This window comes from Schistocerca piceifrons, chromosome 6, assembly GCF_021461385.2.
Source record: "Schistocerca piceifrons isolate TAMUIC-IGC-003096 chromosome 6, iqSchPice1.1, whole genome shotgun sequence".
In the NCBI taxonomy this organism is placed as follows: domain Eukaryota; kingdom Metazoa; phylum Arthropoda; class Insecta; order Orthoptera; family Acrididae; genus Schistocerca; species Schistocerca piceifrons.
In genome coordinates, this window is record NC_060143.1 from 29,133,320 (window position 1) to 29,152,954 (window position 19,635).

The 19,635-nt window shown below is 38.5% G+C and overlaps 1 protein-coding gene across 1 annotated transcript in view; it reads left to right on the forward strand.

Annotated features, from left to right (window-relative positions):
* Positions 1 to 8,155, forward strand: part of LOC124802865 (tetratricopeptide repeat protein 8) — a 62,371-nt gene extending 54,216 nt beyond the window's left edge. The window contains exons 7-8 of the mRNA XM_047263904.1: positions 1,585 to 1,791; positions 7,594 to 8,155. Of these exons, the coding sequence (XP_047119860.1) occupies positions 1,585 to 1,791; positions 7,594 to 7,710 (324 nt within the window). The 3' untranslated portion in view covers positions 7,711 to 8,155. The remainder of the gene's footprint in view (positions 1 to 1,584; positions 1,792 to 7,593) is intronic.
* Positions 8,156 to 19,635: the final 11,480 nt, after the last annotated feature.

The following is a 19,635-nucleotide window of genomic DNA, read 5'->3' on the forward strand; positions in this document are numbered from 1 at the left end:
TGTTACAAAGTGCACGTGTTGCAAGGAGACAAGCATGGTACAAAATGTCAATAATTAAACCAGTGTGCTGGCTATTCAAAGATTGTTTGTATCTTCAGATGAGAGGATAACAGCTTGTGTGTAGTAGGGCCACCAGTCTGCTGACTACATAAGTGGACAATTAACAGTACACAGAGCAGGCTGTAAGTGTAGACATATGCAGGCATTGTCATATAACACAATGAACAAAAAGGCATTAACAGTGGCAGTGGCTGATTGATTTCTTTGTTAAACCATGAAACAATTTACATTAAACAGTAAAAAATTAACAGCATAAATTAATTTCATATGCTGTAATTGATAATGCATTTTCTTTATATATGATTAAAAAAATTAAATTAGATTGAAAGAAAAATTATTATCAGTTATTGTGTAGGAAATTAATTATATATTGTGGTAATTTATTATATAACTTGATGATATTGTACAATAAACTCTGCTGTGTTACATTATTTTTTCCATTCAGATGCATATAACACTGTTTCTAGTTTCATAATCGTGTACTAAACAATTTTTAACATAGTAGTCAAATTTATTTATTTTATATTTTTACATACACTGTGAAAAATATATTCACAAGGGACAATTAAGATTTACAGCATTTTAAAAAGGTTGAGGCAGTGAGGCATGTTGCAGGCTTGCTGTTTTTCTGCAGTCTCAGTACAACTTGAATATTTATTCTATTTGTTCCCCAAAAGATTATGCCATAACTAATAATAAAATGAACATAAGCAAAATATATTGATATGATACGAGAAATATCACTTACCAGTGTAAGAATTCGGAGGGTGTAGCATGCTGTAGAGTCTGGAATTACGAGCCCTCTTTGTTGCGAGCAACACTTTCCTGTATGTTTGGTAACTTTTTATAACAGTGCGAGAAAGGTGGATTAATTTTACTGCTTTTAATTGAATTGAGGTACTTCAGTGTTTGGGATGATTTTTGGTACCTTTTGTCACCCATTTATTTTGTTCCACAGTTGATAATGGATGTTATACTTTCTGGAAAAATCTTATCACATTTAAGTTTGAACAGTGTCATGAAATTTTTGAATTTTTCATTTGCATCTACCTCTGTGTATACTGATTCCCATGTTTTATCTGCTATTTGTTTGACAAACTCAGACCTTTTTTGTTTACAAAACATTTATCTATAGGCATGCAGTTTCTTTGTTTTATGAAGCGTATGGACCTGTTGATTTCTGTACTAGAGCAGTCTCACATTGAGCAGAGAGCTGAAGGCTTTATCAGCATTCACTCCACATCTCATGACATAGTAGGTACAGTAACATAAGCTGGAAAGCTGAATCAACATTAACAAATTCATTGTCTCATGCTTACATACATTTTCATTCAGTTATTTATTGTTGATTGTATGTATTTTATTTCTCTTTATTTTTTATCATTAAATTATTTATTTCATTATGAAATATACTGGTTGATTGTATATTTCAAAGACTAGTTTACATAGGATTTTCATAGTATTTTCTATGTTTGAGGTGTTTCATGTTTTCTGCATATTTTATTGGTTTTCCTGTTCATGTAGGGAGTCGGAGACTGTGGGCTGGCTTCTCAGTGCCTGAGACTATCTCTGAGTGCAGACAGTAACCATGCACCTGCTTACAACAACCTGGGTGTACTGGAACTAAGGCGGGGTCATTATGAGCAAGCTCGAGCATTCTTCCAGGCTGCTGGCTGCCTTGCGCCATATTTGTTTGAACCTCATTACAACCATGCCTCTCTAGCAGAGAAGGTAAAAATGAATTTTTCTTACAACAGACTTTTTCGCACCTTTCATACACATCACAGTAAATAGTGAAAAAAATATGTGTAAAGAGAAGACAAATGAATATCCTACCCCTAGTCCTTGTACATAAATACAGCTGAAATTCCCAATTTTTAGATGTTCTATGCTGACCATTAAAATTACATTCTCAGGAAGGATAATAAATAATGTACATATATGATACAGGAGCAAGAATACAATATTAAATTTGTAGGTGATTTTGAGGTGCAAAGGGTGTGAAATTCGGTCACCTCTGGCAGCAACAGTGGCTCTAATGTGGCTGTGCATCATCAGTCAAACTGATGTTGGATGAAAGATTGTGTACATCATTCCATTTAGATCTTTTTTGTATCTAATTATCAAGAAATATCTTCTCTCATTTTTTTTTAGTGTCTAAAACGCACCTGCCCCCTCCTCCCCCAAATAAGATTAAATAGCCCATCCATAATCATGATAGAGACCTTTCTGTCCATAAAAGTAAAAGCATTTGACAGTAACATTCCATTATAATCAAAGAGCCATTGAATAAAGTATTTAAGGTGCAACACCTAAATATGTATTATCCTTCATGTGATTCAATATGCATTTTTCTAAACTTAAAATAAATTAAGTCAGCTATTAGAAATTGGGGATTGCCAGCTACAATGCAGTATGTGATGTTGAAAATACTACTTAGAACAAACAAGGATAAATTTATGACACTGGATGTAAGTAATACACAGCAGCATTAAATAATCAGTCAAGCCATTCAAAATTTGCAGAAAATGTATACAAAAAATGTTGTCTCCGTAGCTGAGCAGTGAGAGTTTCTGACTGCAATGTTGATGACCCAAATTTAATTCCCATGACTGCCACAGGCTTTCTGGTGGGAGGATGGGAACGAAGTGCACTCAGCTTCATGGTCCCAACTGAGGAGCTTCTTAAATGGTAAGCAGTAATGTAAAGCTAACAACAGCAGGGAGCATGTTATGCTGACCTCATCCCTTCCATATCATGTTCAAATGACACCGCTGGCAAAGGAAAACCCAGCAACTAGCCAGAATCACATGGTATTCAGGGGCTGAGTGTGGAAGTTGTAAAAAGTATGAAAACACAACTATACAGTCAACAATGAAAACAATAAGAAATACCTTCAACCCTGCAACTAAATTAAGTTATACAGAAAACAATAGTGGAAAAGAAACATCACCTAAATCAGACATGGGCAACCTTTGGTGGACCACGGGTCCGATTCAAATACTGTCTTAAGGTCATGGGCTACATCGTCATGTGATGCAGTAGCAGCACCCCTAGCCTGTGAAGTCAAAGCAGTAGCGACGATGACATTAATTTTTATGGGGTAACACACCGATGTAAATGGCACCCTTTTCCTGACATGCCATGTTATCAAATCATGCCTCAAAACAAGTGTTTTTGAGGGTACATCATCCCTTATTCAGACCTTTACATTTGCTTATGTGGCATGTATATTTCTTGACTTATGACATTTTACAGCAATAGCTGTCTTAAAAAATTGCTTTGCGAATTTCTGAATATGCCCCCCCCCCCCCCCCCTCTCCTTTCCATTATTTCTTCCGTAGGCCGGACTGAAACCGATCGCATGCCGAATCCAGCCATGGGCCACTTGTTGCCCACCTAAGCCCTAAATGAATGTTTATGTGGGTAATGGTAAACTTCTTTCATGTTGATAAAGAATCTTCAGAATGAAGCTACAGTCAAATAATAATGCAAACATACTTACAACAGACAATAATAGTCACAATTGTGGGCAAAAGTTAATGGTAGTTGTATCAGTGAGAAAATTAAAGTGAAAAATCTATTAAATTAGGCGGTGGTCAATTGGCGAACCACCACTAATCTTCAGGAGGTAAACACTTGGTATAGCCAATAACACTTAAAAATGGAAAATACTGTCCGTAACTTTCAGAACTTGTACATTCTTTCTCAGGTGGGAAAGAATGAATGGTTGGGGAAGATTGGAAAGGAGGGTCAGGTCACTGAGATCATAGTTGTGAAGCACCCACCTGTCATCACAACAGAAAGATTTTTCCAGGATTACCATGTGCATCCAGAATAACACATTTCCACCAAATGTTGCACTGTCACAGTTAAGCTCAGAATTCCAGTTTAGAGGTTTTCATTCCAGATTGGGATTCACAGTCCTCTTCTGATTCTTGGGATTGAATGTGTAGAAGACTTTACTCGAGATCCAAGAAATGTTTGGTTTTTGCCTAAAAGATATTCCCTGGAGGTAAATGGAAACTAACTCATAACCACAGCTTGGTCCAGCATACCAAAGCAGAAAGAAAAATTTCAGAAATTTTTTATTTTGGAACTAAAATTTCTTACCGACAGCCTAAATCTCTCACAAACTGCGACTGTAAGCAAAGTCAATTAGTATCACCAATACCAAAAACTTGTAACCAATACTAGAATTTCATGTCATTTTAGCAAACTGGGTTAAAACTGTGTCCTCTGGAAGGCATATTAATGCCATACAACCAGACTTGATTGGTAAATAACTTGCTTGACATATTCATTTGCATAATTGAAAATGTGATAGCTGGTTACACTAAGATATTTTAAAGAGTCAGTATCAGTGATATTGCTTGGGCATCTGTCGCTAGTGTGAAAAATTTTTTGTGCATATGTTTGCACTAAATAAATTAGTTAACAGTGAATGAAAAGTAAAACTTTTTATTTATTATTATTTTTTGATGTCAGTGTAGCCATTTCCTTAGTTTGATGAGTCTGTTTGTGTGTCTCCATAGAAGGTTACTAATGTCTTGCTGAGAAATCGTATAATTGGTGTGATATGTGGAGGTCTCTTGACATGCCTGATTTTCTGTCATCTCCCTTGGTGTGTAAAGGTCCCTCTTCCACACACAGCAGTGGTTAGAATGCTTCCTCCATCAACTCCACAGCACAGAAAACCATCTTGTACATTGTTGCTGCTGTCAAGATATTTACCAGAGGCCTGCTGTAATTTTATAGGTTCCTGTAGGGCCCTCAGCCTCACTTTCATTACACGCCTTCAGACATTCCCTACTTTCTGCAGTTGCCACTTTATGTGACTGTGACAAGGGCTTGGCGTTATATAAAACATAGCTGGTTTAGAAATAACAGTATACACCAATCATTATTTTAAGATCCTGTCCAGTATGTTTCCCATACTCCCTATTAATGGAGATGAGTAAATGTCATAATAAGCACTTTGAAAAACATACGATGAAAGACAGTAAGCGTAACATCTCTTAAATTAGGTCTGTATTAGAGAAGTGAGACATGGGCATTTTGGCAACAAGATAAAAGAAGAATGGAAACATTATATGTTAGATTTTTATTATATACCAAGAAAGTAATTTTATGAGATATTAGGAGTGGCTTTATGCATAGGGAACTTTAATATTAATGAAATTATTGATGAAGTACTCAACTATCAAAAGCAATGGATTTCACATTAACAAGAGATGATGTAACGCCATCTGATGGAGCAAGCACACTTTTATAGACCCAAAGGAAGATGGGATGTTAGCCGACATCAAGGAAGATGGAGCTGTGCTCGCATTAGTTCTGGGAGATGACTTTTTTACCCACCCTTGTTTGCAGGAAGGAAGGAGGATAATTTTGGGTTGTTCAAGGAAAAAGAAAACAACTTTGACAATGTTCTGAAAATAACAACAGGTCAAAACAGTTCAGTTTTAGACTTCTTGTAATACTCTTTTGTTGCATAGTTCTGTGTCCTTTAATATGTCTTAGGTCCCTACATTTGTAGCTTGTAATGCTTCATATGGAGTATCTTTCCAGATTGTAATATAATATTAAAATTATAATTAGTAGCCTAGAATTTGAATGGAATGTAAGAGCATCACTTTGTGTGTGTGTGTGTGTGTGTGTGTGTGTGTGTGTGTGTGTGTGTGTGTGTGTGTGTGTATTAATGACTTTGGAAGCAGATGCAGATATTGTAGATTATATAACATGGCAGTTGTTTCAGATGATATTGTTGGCGTATTGTAGCATTACAGTAACAGAAATTCAAATTTGGAAACAGTAAATAAAACTGAATGAAGGTAACCACTCTCATGTAGCTGACTGACACATGGTACATCAGTCAACTGCAAGAGTAGTTCCTCTCCTCATTTCTCTTAATTTACTGTTCCACTGTATGGTATGTGTAGAAACTTAAAGTTTCATTGCTAGAAAAGAATTTTATGGGAGGCAAGATCCCATATTCTACATTGCACTTGTAGTTATAAAATAAGTTCACCAGCCAAAATATTCTTACTAGCATTAAAATAGCACACTGGCAACTTCGGAGTGCTGTAGATCTAGTTGCAGGCAACTGTATAATCAAACAGGTGGTTCGCAGGAGAGCTTCTGTAAAGTTTGGAAGGTAGGAGACGAGGTACTGGCAGAAGTAAAGCTGTGAGCACCGGGTGTGAGTCGTGCTTCGGTAGCTCAGTTGGTAGAGCACTTGCCCGCGAAAGGCAAAGGTCCCGAATTCGAGTCTCGGTCGGGCACATAGTTTTAATCTGCCAGGAAGTTTCATATCAGCGCACACTCCGCTGCAGAGTGAAAATCTCATTCTGGAACTGTATAATCCTCCACCACTGATGTGAGTGATGATAGTGATGTGTTGTGTATGAGCCATTTAGTTGTACGGAACCAGAACTGTAAGATGGAAGACACTCAGCATCATTTACCTCACAAAAGGCCAGCCATGCATAAAACTGCATGGCTTCAGTGAGGCAAACAACACAGAAATAAGGCAGTACCTGGTTGGAAGTGTTGTCTGATGAGCCTCAATTTGGCCTCTTTTCAAATTGCACCAGGTGTCAGGTGCACCAACAGCTTGATAAGGCATTTAACCCACAGTGTGTGAAGGGTGTAGTTTAGACCAAACATGGTCCTGTAATGTTTTTGTGAGTGTTTTTCATACCATGACTTGGACCCACTCGTTAAGGTCACTGTGGTCATGCTGGTTCATGTTTATTTCAACATTCTCTGCGAACAAGTGTTATCCTTTTCCTTTGTTGTCATGATGAGCATTTTTCCGCCTTCCAAGATATCAGTCTTTGTCACAGGGGTGCAAGCATACATTTCTGATTTGACAAACACTTGGGCACCCTATTAAAACTTGACTGGCACACTAAAACACCCAGTCTTAATTCTATAGCAACTGTCTGGGACTATTTGAAATATTGGGTGGAAATGTAGCAATTAACAGCTCCATAATTTGGTAGCTGTACAGGAAATAATCATTAATGAATGGCTTCAGCTGGATATGCATACGTGTACAAACTTATGAACTCCCTTCCTCACCAAAAAGAGGTATAATCAGGCTTAGAGGCAGAGTTACTTGTTATTAGCACAATGTCTCCTGGGAAGGTGACTACTTTTTTTTTGTCTGATGTGCTTAGTGCAGTAGATCCAGTGTTTTCACAAGTTTTTAGTATCCCCTACGGTCGCAGGTTCGAATCCTGCCTCGGGCATGGATGCGTGTGATGTCCTTAGATTAGTTAGGTTTAAGTAGTTCTAAGTTCTAGGGGACTGATGACCACAGCTGTTAAGTCCCATAGTGCTCAGAGCCATTTGAACCATTTTAGTATCCCTAAAATGTTGGAGAGAAGAAACAGAATACACTATTTCAGATAATTAACTGAAAAGTAAAATTAACTGGTACGGCACAGGTGGTGTCTACTATGAAACCATGACTCCATAGCTTGCGAGAGGGAGAAGCATTAAAATATTTGTATTGTTTTGTTTCAGATGGGTGATCTGCAAACTAGCTACATTGTTATACAGAAAGCTCTTGAAGCATATCCTTGCCACACAGGCTCCCAAGAACTACTAAACTCACTTCAGCGGCATTTTGCGTTTATTTAAATTTTATGAAATTACATTTAGTATAGTGGCTCAGTGAGTAAGTGTTCGACTTTATTCGGAGGTGCAAGGTTCAATCCTCACTCAGGCAAACAATATTTTCTGTTCACGGATATTGCAGGCCTGCAGCCAGATGATGTTCACTACACTTCATGCTATTTTGACTGGAAACCTATCAGTAATCCTCATGTGAACCATCAAAGACTGCAAGTGTACAATCGAAATATTGTGGAGTATAGAAAATGTCTTTTAACATTCAATTCACAGGGAACATTTTAAAATTCACGTCTTTTTTCTGTCACTTACAGCTTCTTTCACCTGTAAAGTTACACCATGGTTCTCGGGCCACATTAAATTGTAAGACCCCATATAACTGGCTGCATAAGTCTGTTTAAAGGCCAAGGAAGGCAAGGGGGTAGCACATCCAGCCTTGTAAAGCACTATCATGTTCAAAAATTTTGCTTGTCATGTTGTGCTTTCGTCTAGTCAAAAACCTTGGTTTAATTCAGTGTGATGAATATATTTCATGATACATCTGCATATTCCATGCTCATGTTTCTTTCTAAATATAAGTATTATGGCTGCATGCTCACAGAAGTTATACCTATCACATCTGCTTTGCAGTGCTAATTAGGATCCAGAACTAAACTATTTTGATAAATAAAACACCCATTTGTGGTGATATTATAATTTATATGTATTGTTAGACGAGTTCTAGCTTGCAAAGCCAGAGGGAATTAGCTACGCAACAGGATGCAAGTTTTTAATGATTCACAATACTGCAAATGAAGTGTCATATGGAAGCAAATGAGTAACTATCTTATCATTGTAACCTTGATATGTGCCCTATATATGACAGTTAAAATTATTAATTTATAAATAAATTTAAAATATTACTGTTCATTCAGATCATTAGATTTTTTTTATTTATCTGCAGGCCCTAGTTTTTATGTGTTATTGCTCTATCTTGTGCTGTGATGACTTGGGTCACCAGCAAAAGAGTAAATAGTGCTGCAGGTATGTTTCACCTGCAATTTCTAATCCCATTCTCATGTGTTTATGCGATTGTTTCCTGAGACTCTATCTACATACAGTGAAACCCCATTTTTACACTTTTCAAGGGACTTTAAAAAAATGGTATAAAATGCAGGAAAATGTAAAATGTGGGAAATAACATTTTGAGTGGCAAAAGTTACTTATAGAATCCCCTTTTGCATTTTTGCGCTTAATGTATGATATATGTATGTAGCAGGCATCAAAATACTTGTCAGGGACTTGTTTATTATCTAATAAAGTTATTGCAGCTGGTAACTGTCTGAGAAGTAGAAACGTCTGACTGAATTTCATACGTCTTATTTGATGTTTTGCAAAGCCTGCAGCTGTTATTCATTATTTAAAAGAATAACACAGCACCAATTATGTATTTTTTCATGCTTAGCAGGAGGCATTTCGAGAATTTTTTGCCGGCCGCGGTGGTCTCGCGGTTCTAGGCGCGCAGTCAGGAACCGTGCGGCTGCTACGGTCGCAGGTTCGAATCCTGCCTCGGGCATGGATGTGTGTGATGTCCTTAGGTTAGTTAGGTTTAAGTAGTTCTAAGTTCTAGGGGACTGATGACCACAGCAGTTGAGTCCCATAGCGCTCAGAGCCATTTTTGAGAATTTTTTCTTGTTGTCAAGTGCAAATATTTACATATGTTTTTTGTGTGGAGTCTGCGTAAGTGTTGTTCTGCGTTTCTTGCACTGTAGTCGTCTTTTTGAGATGATCAGGTACTGTGCCTCCTCGGTTATGTAGAAAACAACAACAACAACAACAACAACACACACACACACACACACACACACTTATTCATTTTCTTTGTTTGTGAAACATCACAAAAGATACATACATAACTACTGCACATCATAACAATAAAGTCTTGGAACACGTCTTCTTAATCATGAAGAAGTATGTAATTGGTGCTGTGTTAAAAATGCAAATTGAGCAAAGGCATTAACTACAACAACAAGTGGCCAAATGATGAAATGCACAAAATGTGGTTCAATGAAGGTGTTGCGAAGAGCACAACAATCATGAAGCTGCACATGCGCAGTAGAGACAGTTTGGAAATGATTGATTGGTCATGTTATCCTTATTCGAACTAACCTCGTTACTTCCATCAGGCAGTATGCCAAGTAGGGCTTGGCAGAGGCAGGAGATATGGCGTGAATTGTTCCAACATTTACCTGTTCACTGGTTCAGATCCGCTGAGTAGAGTTCCCTGGTGTCAAGGAACTGAACCAGGTACCATATGTAAACACTAATTGATGGTCAACATCATACCAGTGTCATTTTATGCCAGTTTCTTGCCCGCAAACATTTTCTCATAAAGCGTAAATCGCGGGAAAATTATGAATATGTTAATGCAAAATTGGGTGCAAATTAACGTTGTGGACATATGAAATTTGACAGTAGCAATAAAAAATATCATAAATAGTCAGAAAATGTTAATTCTGGGAGCGTAAAAGTGGGGTTATACTGTATTTTGAATAGCAGTTGTGACATTGGCCAGCCTTGTAGCAAACTTTTGGTTGTACTAAATTTCTGTGAAATTATATTACCAATTATTATTTGGCATATATTACCTTTGCACATATCTTTTACTATTTTAATAAAGGGACCCTATGTGTCTGCCATATGTAATGCTTTCCAAAGCAGTTTTTGTAGAAAGATGTCATATGTCGTTCCTAAAATTAATGCATTGCTTTTCAATTTTTCCCTATATTTTTCCAAAATCTGTTATAATACAAAAAAATGGTCTGTACATGATCTATCAACTGTGAAACCATGTTGTTCTTCTTGGATCGTAAAATTAGTTTCCACTTTGGTGTTTTTTTTTCTTATATATATATATATATATATATATATATATATATATATATATATAAAAAGCATACATTTCTTGAACATATTGTATGACCTCCGACCTCCTTTCTTAAATATGGTACAGTCAAACCTCCGTATAATGATTACCAATACAACGATAAAACCGGGTACAGCGATAATTTTATATGGCCCCAGCTGATTTCCTATATGTACTATGTTAATTACCCTGTTATAACAAAGACAAAATTTTGAGGAATTTACTATTTCCTACTTATAAGAAGCTCACTATAGTGGTAAGTATTGTTTATTTAGCTACTAGACTTTTGGCGCTTTATTTCCAGAAGATTCAGTACATACTACAGTACCGTATTTATTCTAGCGGTAAAGAGAGTAGCTTACAACCACGGGTGAGCTGTACTGAGCGACAAACGTCAAAGAGCTCCTTTGTTTGAACGAGTATTTAATTTGCCCATTGTTGAGCTTCAGTAGCAGACAGAAGTGTTTTTCTAGGCTCACACGCAGCTTATCTCCATGATTTTTAGTTGATGTAAACACTTTGGACTCCGCTAAGATTTGTACAATGGCTGTAACTCTGAAACAAATAAGGTTGGAGAGAAAAATAGATGTTTTCAAAGACATTAATAATGGAATGACACAAGTAGATGTGGCGAGGAAGTATGGACTTGCACAATCAATGTTAGCTATATTCCTTAAAAAACAAAGAAATTGAAGATAGTTTTGTAGGTCGCAAATTTAACCCTTCAAGAAAAAGAATGAAGACGGCTGCTGCTGACGATGCAGACAGTGCTACACTGCGGTGGTTTAATGAGATACATACACAATGTACCAATTAATGGTCCGTTGAAATGCCAAAAAGCCTTAGATTTTCGCTAAGTTGCTGGGCTATTCTAATTTTAAGGTAAGTAACAGATGGTCCCCCCCCATGAACCATGGACCTTGCCGTTGGCGGGGAGGCTTGCGTGCCTCAGCGATACCGATGGCCGTACCGTAGGTGCAACTACAACGGAGGGGTACCTGTAGAGGGGCCAGACAAACATGTGGTTCCTGAAGAGGGGCAGCAGCCTTTTCAGTAGTTGCAGGGGCAACGGTCTGGATGATTGACTGATCTGGCCTTGGAACATTAACCAAAACGACCTTGCTGTGCTGGTACTGCGAACGGCTGAAAGCAAGGGGAAACTACAGCTGTAATTTTTCCCGAGGACATGCAGCTTTACTGTATGATTAAATGATGATGGCGTCCTCTCGGGTAAAATATTCCGGAGGTAAAATAGTCCCCCATTCGGATCTCCGGGCGGGGACTACTCAAGAGGACGTCGTTATCAGGAGAAAGAAAACTGGCGTTCTACGGATCGGAGCGTGGAATGTCAGATCCCTTAATCGGGCAGGTAGGTTAGAAAATTTAAAAAGGGAAATGGATAGGTTAAAGTTAGACATAGTGGGAATTAGTGAAGTTCGGTGGCAGGAGGAACAAGACTTTTGGTCAGGTGATTACAGGGTTATAAATACAAAATCAAATAGAGGTAATGCAGGGGTAGGTTTAATAATGAATAAAAAAATAGGAGTGCGGGTTAGCTACTACAAACAGCATAGTGAACGCATTATTGTAGCCAAGATAGATACAAAGCCCATGCCTACTACAGTAGTACAAGTTTATATGCCAACTAGCTCTGCAGATGATGAGGAAATTGATGAAATGTATGACGAGATAAAAGAAATTATTCAGGTAGTGAAGGGAGACGAAAATTTAATAGTCATGGGTGACTGGAATTCGTCAGTAGGAAAAGGGAGAGAAGGAAACATAGTAGGTGAATATGGATTGGGGGGAAGAAATGAAAGAGGAAGCCGCCTTGTAGAATTTTGCACAGAGCATAACTTAATCATAGCTAACACTTGGTTCAAGAATCATAAAAGAAGGTTGTATACCTGGAAGAATCCTGGAGATACTAAAAGGTATCAGATAGATTATATAATGGTAAGACAGAGATTTAGGAACCAGGTTTTAAATTGTAAGACATTTCCAGGGGCGGATATGGATTCTGACCACAATCTATTGGTTATGAACTGCAGATTGAAACTGAAGAAACTGAAAAAAGGTGGGAATTTAATGAGATGGGACCTGGGTAAACTGAAAGAACCAGAGGTTGTAGAGAGTTTCAGGGAGAGCGTAAGGGAACAATTGACAGGAATGGGGGAAAGAAATACAGTAGAAGAAGAATGGGTAGCTCTGAGGGATGAAGTAGTGAAGGCAGCAGACGATCAAGTGGGTAAAAAGACGAGGGCTAATAGAAATCCTTGGGTAACAGAAGAAATATTGAATTTAATTGATGAAAGGAAAAAATATAATAATGCAGTAAATGAATACAAACGTCTCAAAAATGAGATCGACAGGAAGTGCAAAATGGCTAAGTAGGGATGGCTAGAGGACAAATGTAAGGATGTAGAGGCTTGTCTCACTAGGGGTAAGATAGATACTGCCTACAGGAAAATTAAAGAGACCTTTGGAGAGAAGAGAACCACTTGTATGAATATCAAGAGCTCAGATGGCAACCCAGTTCTAAGCAAAGAAGGGAAGGCAGAAAGGTGGAAGGAGTATATAGAGGGTTTATACAAGGGCGATGTACTTGAGGACAATATTATGGAAATGGAAGAGGATGTAGATGAAGATGAAATGGGAGATATGATACTGCGTGAAGAGTTTGACAGAGCACTGAAAGACCCGAGTCGAAACAAGGCCCCGGGAGTAGACAACATTCCATTAGAACTACTGGTGGCCTTGGGAGAGCCAGTCATGACAAAACTCTACCATCTGGTGAGCAAGATGTATAAGACAGGCGAAATACCCTCAGACTTCAAGAAGAATATAGTAATTCCAATCCCAAAGAAAGCAACTGTGGACAGATGTGAAAATTACCGAACTATCAGTTTAATAAGTCACGGCTGCAAAATACTAACACGAATTCTTTACAGACGAATGGAAAAACTGGTAGAAGCGGACCTCAGGGAAGATCAGTTTGGATTCCGTAGAAATGTTGGAACACGTGAGGCAATACTAACCTTACAACTTATCTTAGAAGAAAGACTAAGAAAAGGCAAACCTACGTTTCTAGCATTTGTAGACTTAGAGAAAGCTTTTGACAATGTTAACTGGAATACTCTCTTTCAAATTCTGAAGGTGGCAGGGGTAAAATACAGGGAGCGAAAGGCTATTTACAATTTGTACAGAAACCAGATGGCAGTTATAAGAGTCGAGGGGCATGAAAGGGAAGCAGTGGTTGGGAAAGGAGTGAGACAGGGTTGTAGCCTCTCCCCGATGTTATTCAATCCGTATATTGAGCAAGCAGTAAAGGAAACAAAAGAAAAATTCGGAGTAGGTATTAAAATTCATGGAGAAGAAATAAAAACTTTGAGGTTCGCCGATGACATTGTAATTCTGTCAGAGACAGCAAAGGACTTGGAAGAACAGTTGAACGGAATGGACAGTGTCTTGAAAGGAGGATATAAGATGAACATCAACAAAAGCAAAACGAGGGTTATGGAATGTAGTCAAATTAAATCGGGTGATGCTGAGGGAATTAGATTAGGAAATGAGACAAAGTAGTAAAGGAGTTTTGCTATTTAGGGAGTAAAATAACTGATGATGGTCGAAGTAGAGAGGATATGAAATGTAGACTGGCAATGGCAAGGAAATCATTTCTGAAGAAGAGAAATTTGTTAACATCGAGTGTAGATTTGAGTGAGTGTCAGGAAGTCATTTCTGAAGGTATTTGTATGGAGTGTAGCCATGTATGGAAGTGAAACATGGACGATAACTAGTTTGGACAAGAAGAGAATAGAAGCTTTTGAAATGTGGTGCTACAGAAGAATGCTGAAGATAAGGTGGGTAGATCACGTAACTAATGAGGAGGTATTGAATAGGATTGGGGAGAAGAGAAGTTTGTGGCACAACTTGACTAGAAGAAGGGATCGGTTGGTAGGACATGTTTTGAGGCATCAAGGGATCACCAATTTAGTATTGGAGGGCAGCGTGGAGGGTAAAAATCGTAGAGGGAGACCAAGAGATGAATACACTAAGCAGATTCAGAAGGATGTAGGTTGCAGTAGGTACTGGGAGATGAAGAAGCTTGCACAGGATAGAGTAGCATGGAGAGCTGCATCAAACCAGTCTCAGGACTGAAGACCACAACAACAACAGATGGTTGCAAAGATTTAAGGACAGACTTGGGATCATTTTTAAAGTGATTTCCGGAGAAGAAAAATCAGCACCTTAGGTGATGCGTAACTTTGGAGGAAAAACACCATGTGTAAACTGTTAGGAAAAATACAGTCCTGAAAACTTGTACAATGCAGATGCCAGAGAAGACGATGGCCTTTACAGGAGAAACTTGTAAAGGAGGGAAGCAGTGTAAAGTATGCCTAACTGTTTGTCTCTGCAGCAATGTGTCAGGTACTTATAAATTGACACCACTGGGAATCGCACGATCAGCAAACCCACAGTGCTTGAAAAATGTAAGAAGCTTACCAGGTATGAGGGTACATACATTTTATTTTATCGTCCTTTAATTTATTAGTTAATTCAGTACAGCTTCAACTGTAATGTTTTGCTACAGTCATATCGTAAATGTGATTTCTTCTATTGCAGTCAATTACAAGGCAAACCAAAAAAGCATGGATGGCGTCTACTCTTTTTTAGTGAGTGGCTGCTTTTGCTTGATAAAGAGATGTCAATGAAGAGTAAGAAAATTGCCTTGCTGGTGGATAATAGTAGGGTGCATAACAACATTCCAGTGTTGGAGAACACTGATCTATGCTACTTTTACTAAAATGTGTTCGATTTGGTTGCAATCTAAAAACTCTTTCCATTTGCATCCAACAAAATATGAAGCATTATCTGTTAACATGACTTCTGGTTTTCCTACTCCTGCAAAATAATCCTCTTTAATTTGTCTTATAATTGAACTGGCTGTAACTTTCTGTATAGCGTACAGTTTCACGTATTTGGTGAAAATATCATACAGGCCTACTATATATTTTGCTCCCCCCCTTACCTCTGGGATAGGTTCCAGCCATATCTAATGATACCTTTTCTAGAGGTTTCTTGGCCACAATGGGATGTAGTTCTATCTGTTTGGAGTAGTTATATTTTGGTTTTTGGCAAACAATACACTTTCTTACCAGCTGTGGTACTCTTCATCTAAGGTTGGGGAAATAACAATATTTACCTATTCTATCAGTGCATTTTGCAGTGCCATAATGGCCCCAAATATTGTGTGTGTGTGTGTGTGTGTGTGTGTGTGTGTGTGTGTGTGTGTGTGTGTGTGTGTGTGTGTGTGTGTATAAGATAAAATCATCCACAAATTCCTCTGGCAAACACATGTGCCATTGTTCTAGTTCAGGAGGGTTCCTTCGGAACAAAACACCTTTGTGAATAGTGGAAAAGCTTTTTAACTTTTCATCACCATTATGTGTAAGTTTTGCTCTTTTACAGATCGTTGAACTCCTCTAAGCCTTGTGGTAGTCGAGAAATATCATCAGCTATTCTGTTTTGATTTCATTTTATGTATACTATTTCAAAATCAAATTCTTGAAGTTATATATACTACCTGGCTATCCATTGGTGTAGCAATTTACAAGTTAACAAAAATGATAGGGACTGATGTTCACAGTACACTTTTGTGTGTTTACCTCAAACGGAATATTCAAACTTTTTAAAGGAACAAATTGACCAAATTACAGCCAAACCTTCCCAGGTGCAGCTGGTTAAGCTAATTACTTTAGGGATGAAATTTCCCTCTTCATCTACCATTTGGAAAAGGCACACACCCAGACTGTGAGATGTGTCGGTGCATAAACAAAAATCTTCCTCCATACCTGGTTGAGATAAAATATGACAGTTTAATAAGGCTTGCTTGATGTTCTCGAAATTGGTTTGATATTGCTTGTCCCATAACCAAGGTCTGTTTTTCTGGAGAAGATTGAGTAAAGCATCACTGTTCATTTGTTGGTTAGGGATGAAATTCCTGAAAAATCACATTAGGCCTAAGTATGCCTTTAATTGTCTCTTGTTTTGAGGAACAGGGTAGGTCCTAATGTCATCAAGTTTTTTTAGATCCGGGGCAGTATGTCTTCTGAAGAGATTGTGTGTCCTAAAAATTTTACCTTTTCTTGTCCGAAATTAGATTTCTTGAGATTTGCTGTTATTCCATATTCGCAAAAGCGGCTCAATACCTGTCCAAGTAATCTTAAATGTTCTTCTCAAGTGGGTGTATTGACTAAAAGGTTGTCCACATATACTGTTTATCTTACACAAAAGTTTAGGCCCTAGCACTCTGTCAAATGCAGAGATAAATACAACTGCACTTACATTCAGTCCAAATGGTAATACTTGAAATTCGAGGCTCCTGCCCCCACGTACAAAGGCGGTATACTTCCGACTTTCTTCATGCAGTTTTATTTGTCAATATGAAGACCGGAGGTTGATTATAGTAAGAAATTTGGCATTAGATGGTATTTCATAAGCTGTTCCTCTAAATTATCTGGACATGTTCAGACTGGTGCAATAATCTTATTAATGTCACGTGCGTCAAGGACCAAGCGCACTTTGCCATCTGGCTTACTCACGGCCCATTAAAGCATCCTGTCAATCTCTTTTCTTACTGCTTCCCTCTTTGTCCATGGTATAGGTACGAGGTAAAACAAAAGTTTTGTGAGGATATACTTCAATTTTGTACATAAAATCCTCAATGATTTCTGATCTTTTTTCAAATACATGTAAACAAGTATTAGTTTCCTAAGTTCCGCTTGCTGTTCCCGAGACAATCATTTTGATTCACTTACCTTTGTGCTTATTGTGTCAATATTTACTTCTGCTGCCGACTGGTCGTTATTATATGTGGTGACAAACATAACTATGGGATTTACCAATTTAACTTCAAAGTCATGAGTAACTTCAGTTTTATGTCCATTAGTACTTCCCCTGATTAGCTCTATTACAAACAATTGGTTATTTACAGTGAAATGACATTGACCTTTTCCTGTGTCAGTTTGTACTTGGTGTGTCCTTACCGATTAAACAATCAACTATTAATTTCTCTACTATAAAAAAATTACATCATGCAGGAAACTGTCCTAATTGTACAGGAATTAAAGCTTGTACCTTGACTCGTTTCGATTTCTGACAAGTGGCAGTTTGTACCTTGCAATTTTGCACAGGCAGTGTTGGTATACGCTCATATTTCTTCAGTTCTTGAAAGAATCCCTGTGATATCAAATTAGTCGTAGCACCTGTGTCATGCACAATGGGTACACCATGGTCAAATATTTTGGCTTTAGTAGTAGTGTGTCAAGTTTTTCTGCCTCATTACCTTGATACAGAACATCTCTCACGTCACTACCATTATCATATCTGATAAAGCAGGTGTCGACCACTCTCCCCCAAGGTCACAGAACAGGGGCTTACCATGACCGGTTCAAGTTTTCTGGTGTTTCGGTGGCATCGGTCTCTGACTTAGGCGTAACTTCCACTATGTGGACTGTTGGTGCTTGATTACCTCAAGTAGTATCCTGTAAGGCTCTTGACTGAAATTCTCTTTGCCTGTGCATATCCACATTACTTTGCTGGCTGAATAGTGCTATCTTTGGGTTATTCGATTGTCTGGTATTGTTTTGCGTTTGTCAAGCGATCAGCTGATTATTGCCAGTAGCTTCTATCTATACATATTGTACAGACTGGCCGCATGCTACTTGCCAGTTATAGTTTTTTTTGCTACATTTTTGCCCAGATCTTTTATATCCACTTTTGAATCTAAGGCTTTCTCCATTGCCGTTGTGATTATCGTTTCCATTATCATAGATCTGTGTGGGGTAAGGTTGCCATCCATGTTGCACTATGAATCTGTTGTTTACTTTGTTGGTTCGCGAATCTCTGTAGCACATCGGCCTATTAACAGGCTTGGGTTGTACTGGTCTCTCTTAATACACACATCAGAAAAAGTTTTGCAGCACCCCGGTTCCCAGAACCCCTGAAGATAGACATTGACTGTGGATATTGTCCCTTTGACTGTTCAGAGATGCCACTAAACCTGCCCAAAGATGTAAACAACCATGCATGAGCAGCACCTGTTAGACAGAGGGGGTCCAACAGCCAGTCAGTTCTAGTCATTCCACCTGGAAGGAAGTACATGACTCATGTTGTCTCAGGATTGGCATCACATTCCTTTCACTGATGGGTGTTGTGTATGGCTTCAACCAGAAAATCATCAGAGACGTGTTTGGAGGCAACCCGGTCAGGCTGAACACCTTACACACACTGTCCAGCGAGTGCATCAAGGTGAAGGTTCCCACGTTTTGGGGTGGCATTATGTGGGGCCGACGTATGCCGCTGGTATTCATGGCAGGTGCCATAATGGCTGTATGATATGTGAATGCCTTCCTCCGACTGATACTGCAATCATATTGGCAGGGCATTCATCTTCATGGATGACAATTCTTGCCCCCATCGTGCACATCTTTGGAATGACTTCCTTCAGGATAACGACGCCGCTCAACTAGTGTCCAGCATTGTTCTCCAGACATGAACTCTACTGAACATGCCTGGGATGTATTGAAAGGGCTGTTTATAGACAATGTGGCCCATCAACCACTCTGAAGGATCTATGCCGAATCGCTGTTGAGGAGTGTGATAATCTGGACTAACATTGCCTTGATGAACTTGTGGATAGCATGGGACGACGAACACAGGCATGCATCGATGCAAGAGGATGTGCTACTGGTTATTAGAGGCACCGGCGTGTACAGCAATCTGGACCACCACCTCTGAAGGTCTCGCTGTATAGTGGTACAACATGCAATGCGTGGTTTTCATGAGCAATAAAAAGGGTGGAAATGATGTTTATGTTGATCACTATTCCAATTTTCTGTACAGGTTCCAGAACCAAGGTGAAGTGAAACTTTTTGTGATGTGTGTACATTAAATCTATTGAGTCCAGTACATAAAGAAAGTATTAGGTATCGTGTTCTGGAATGATAATGTTTTTCTCTAATGTGGGC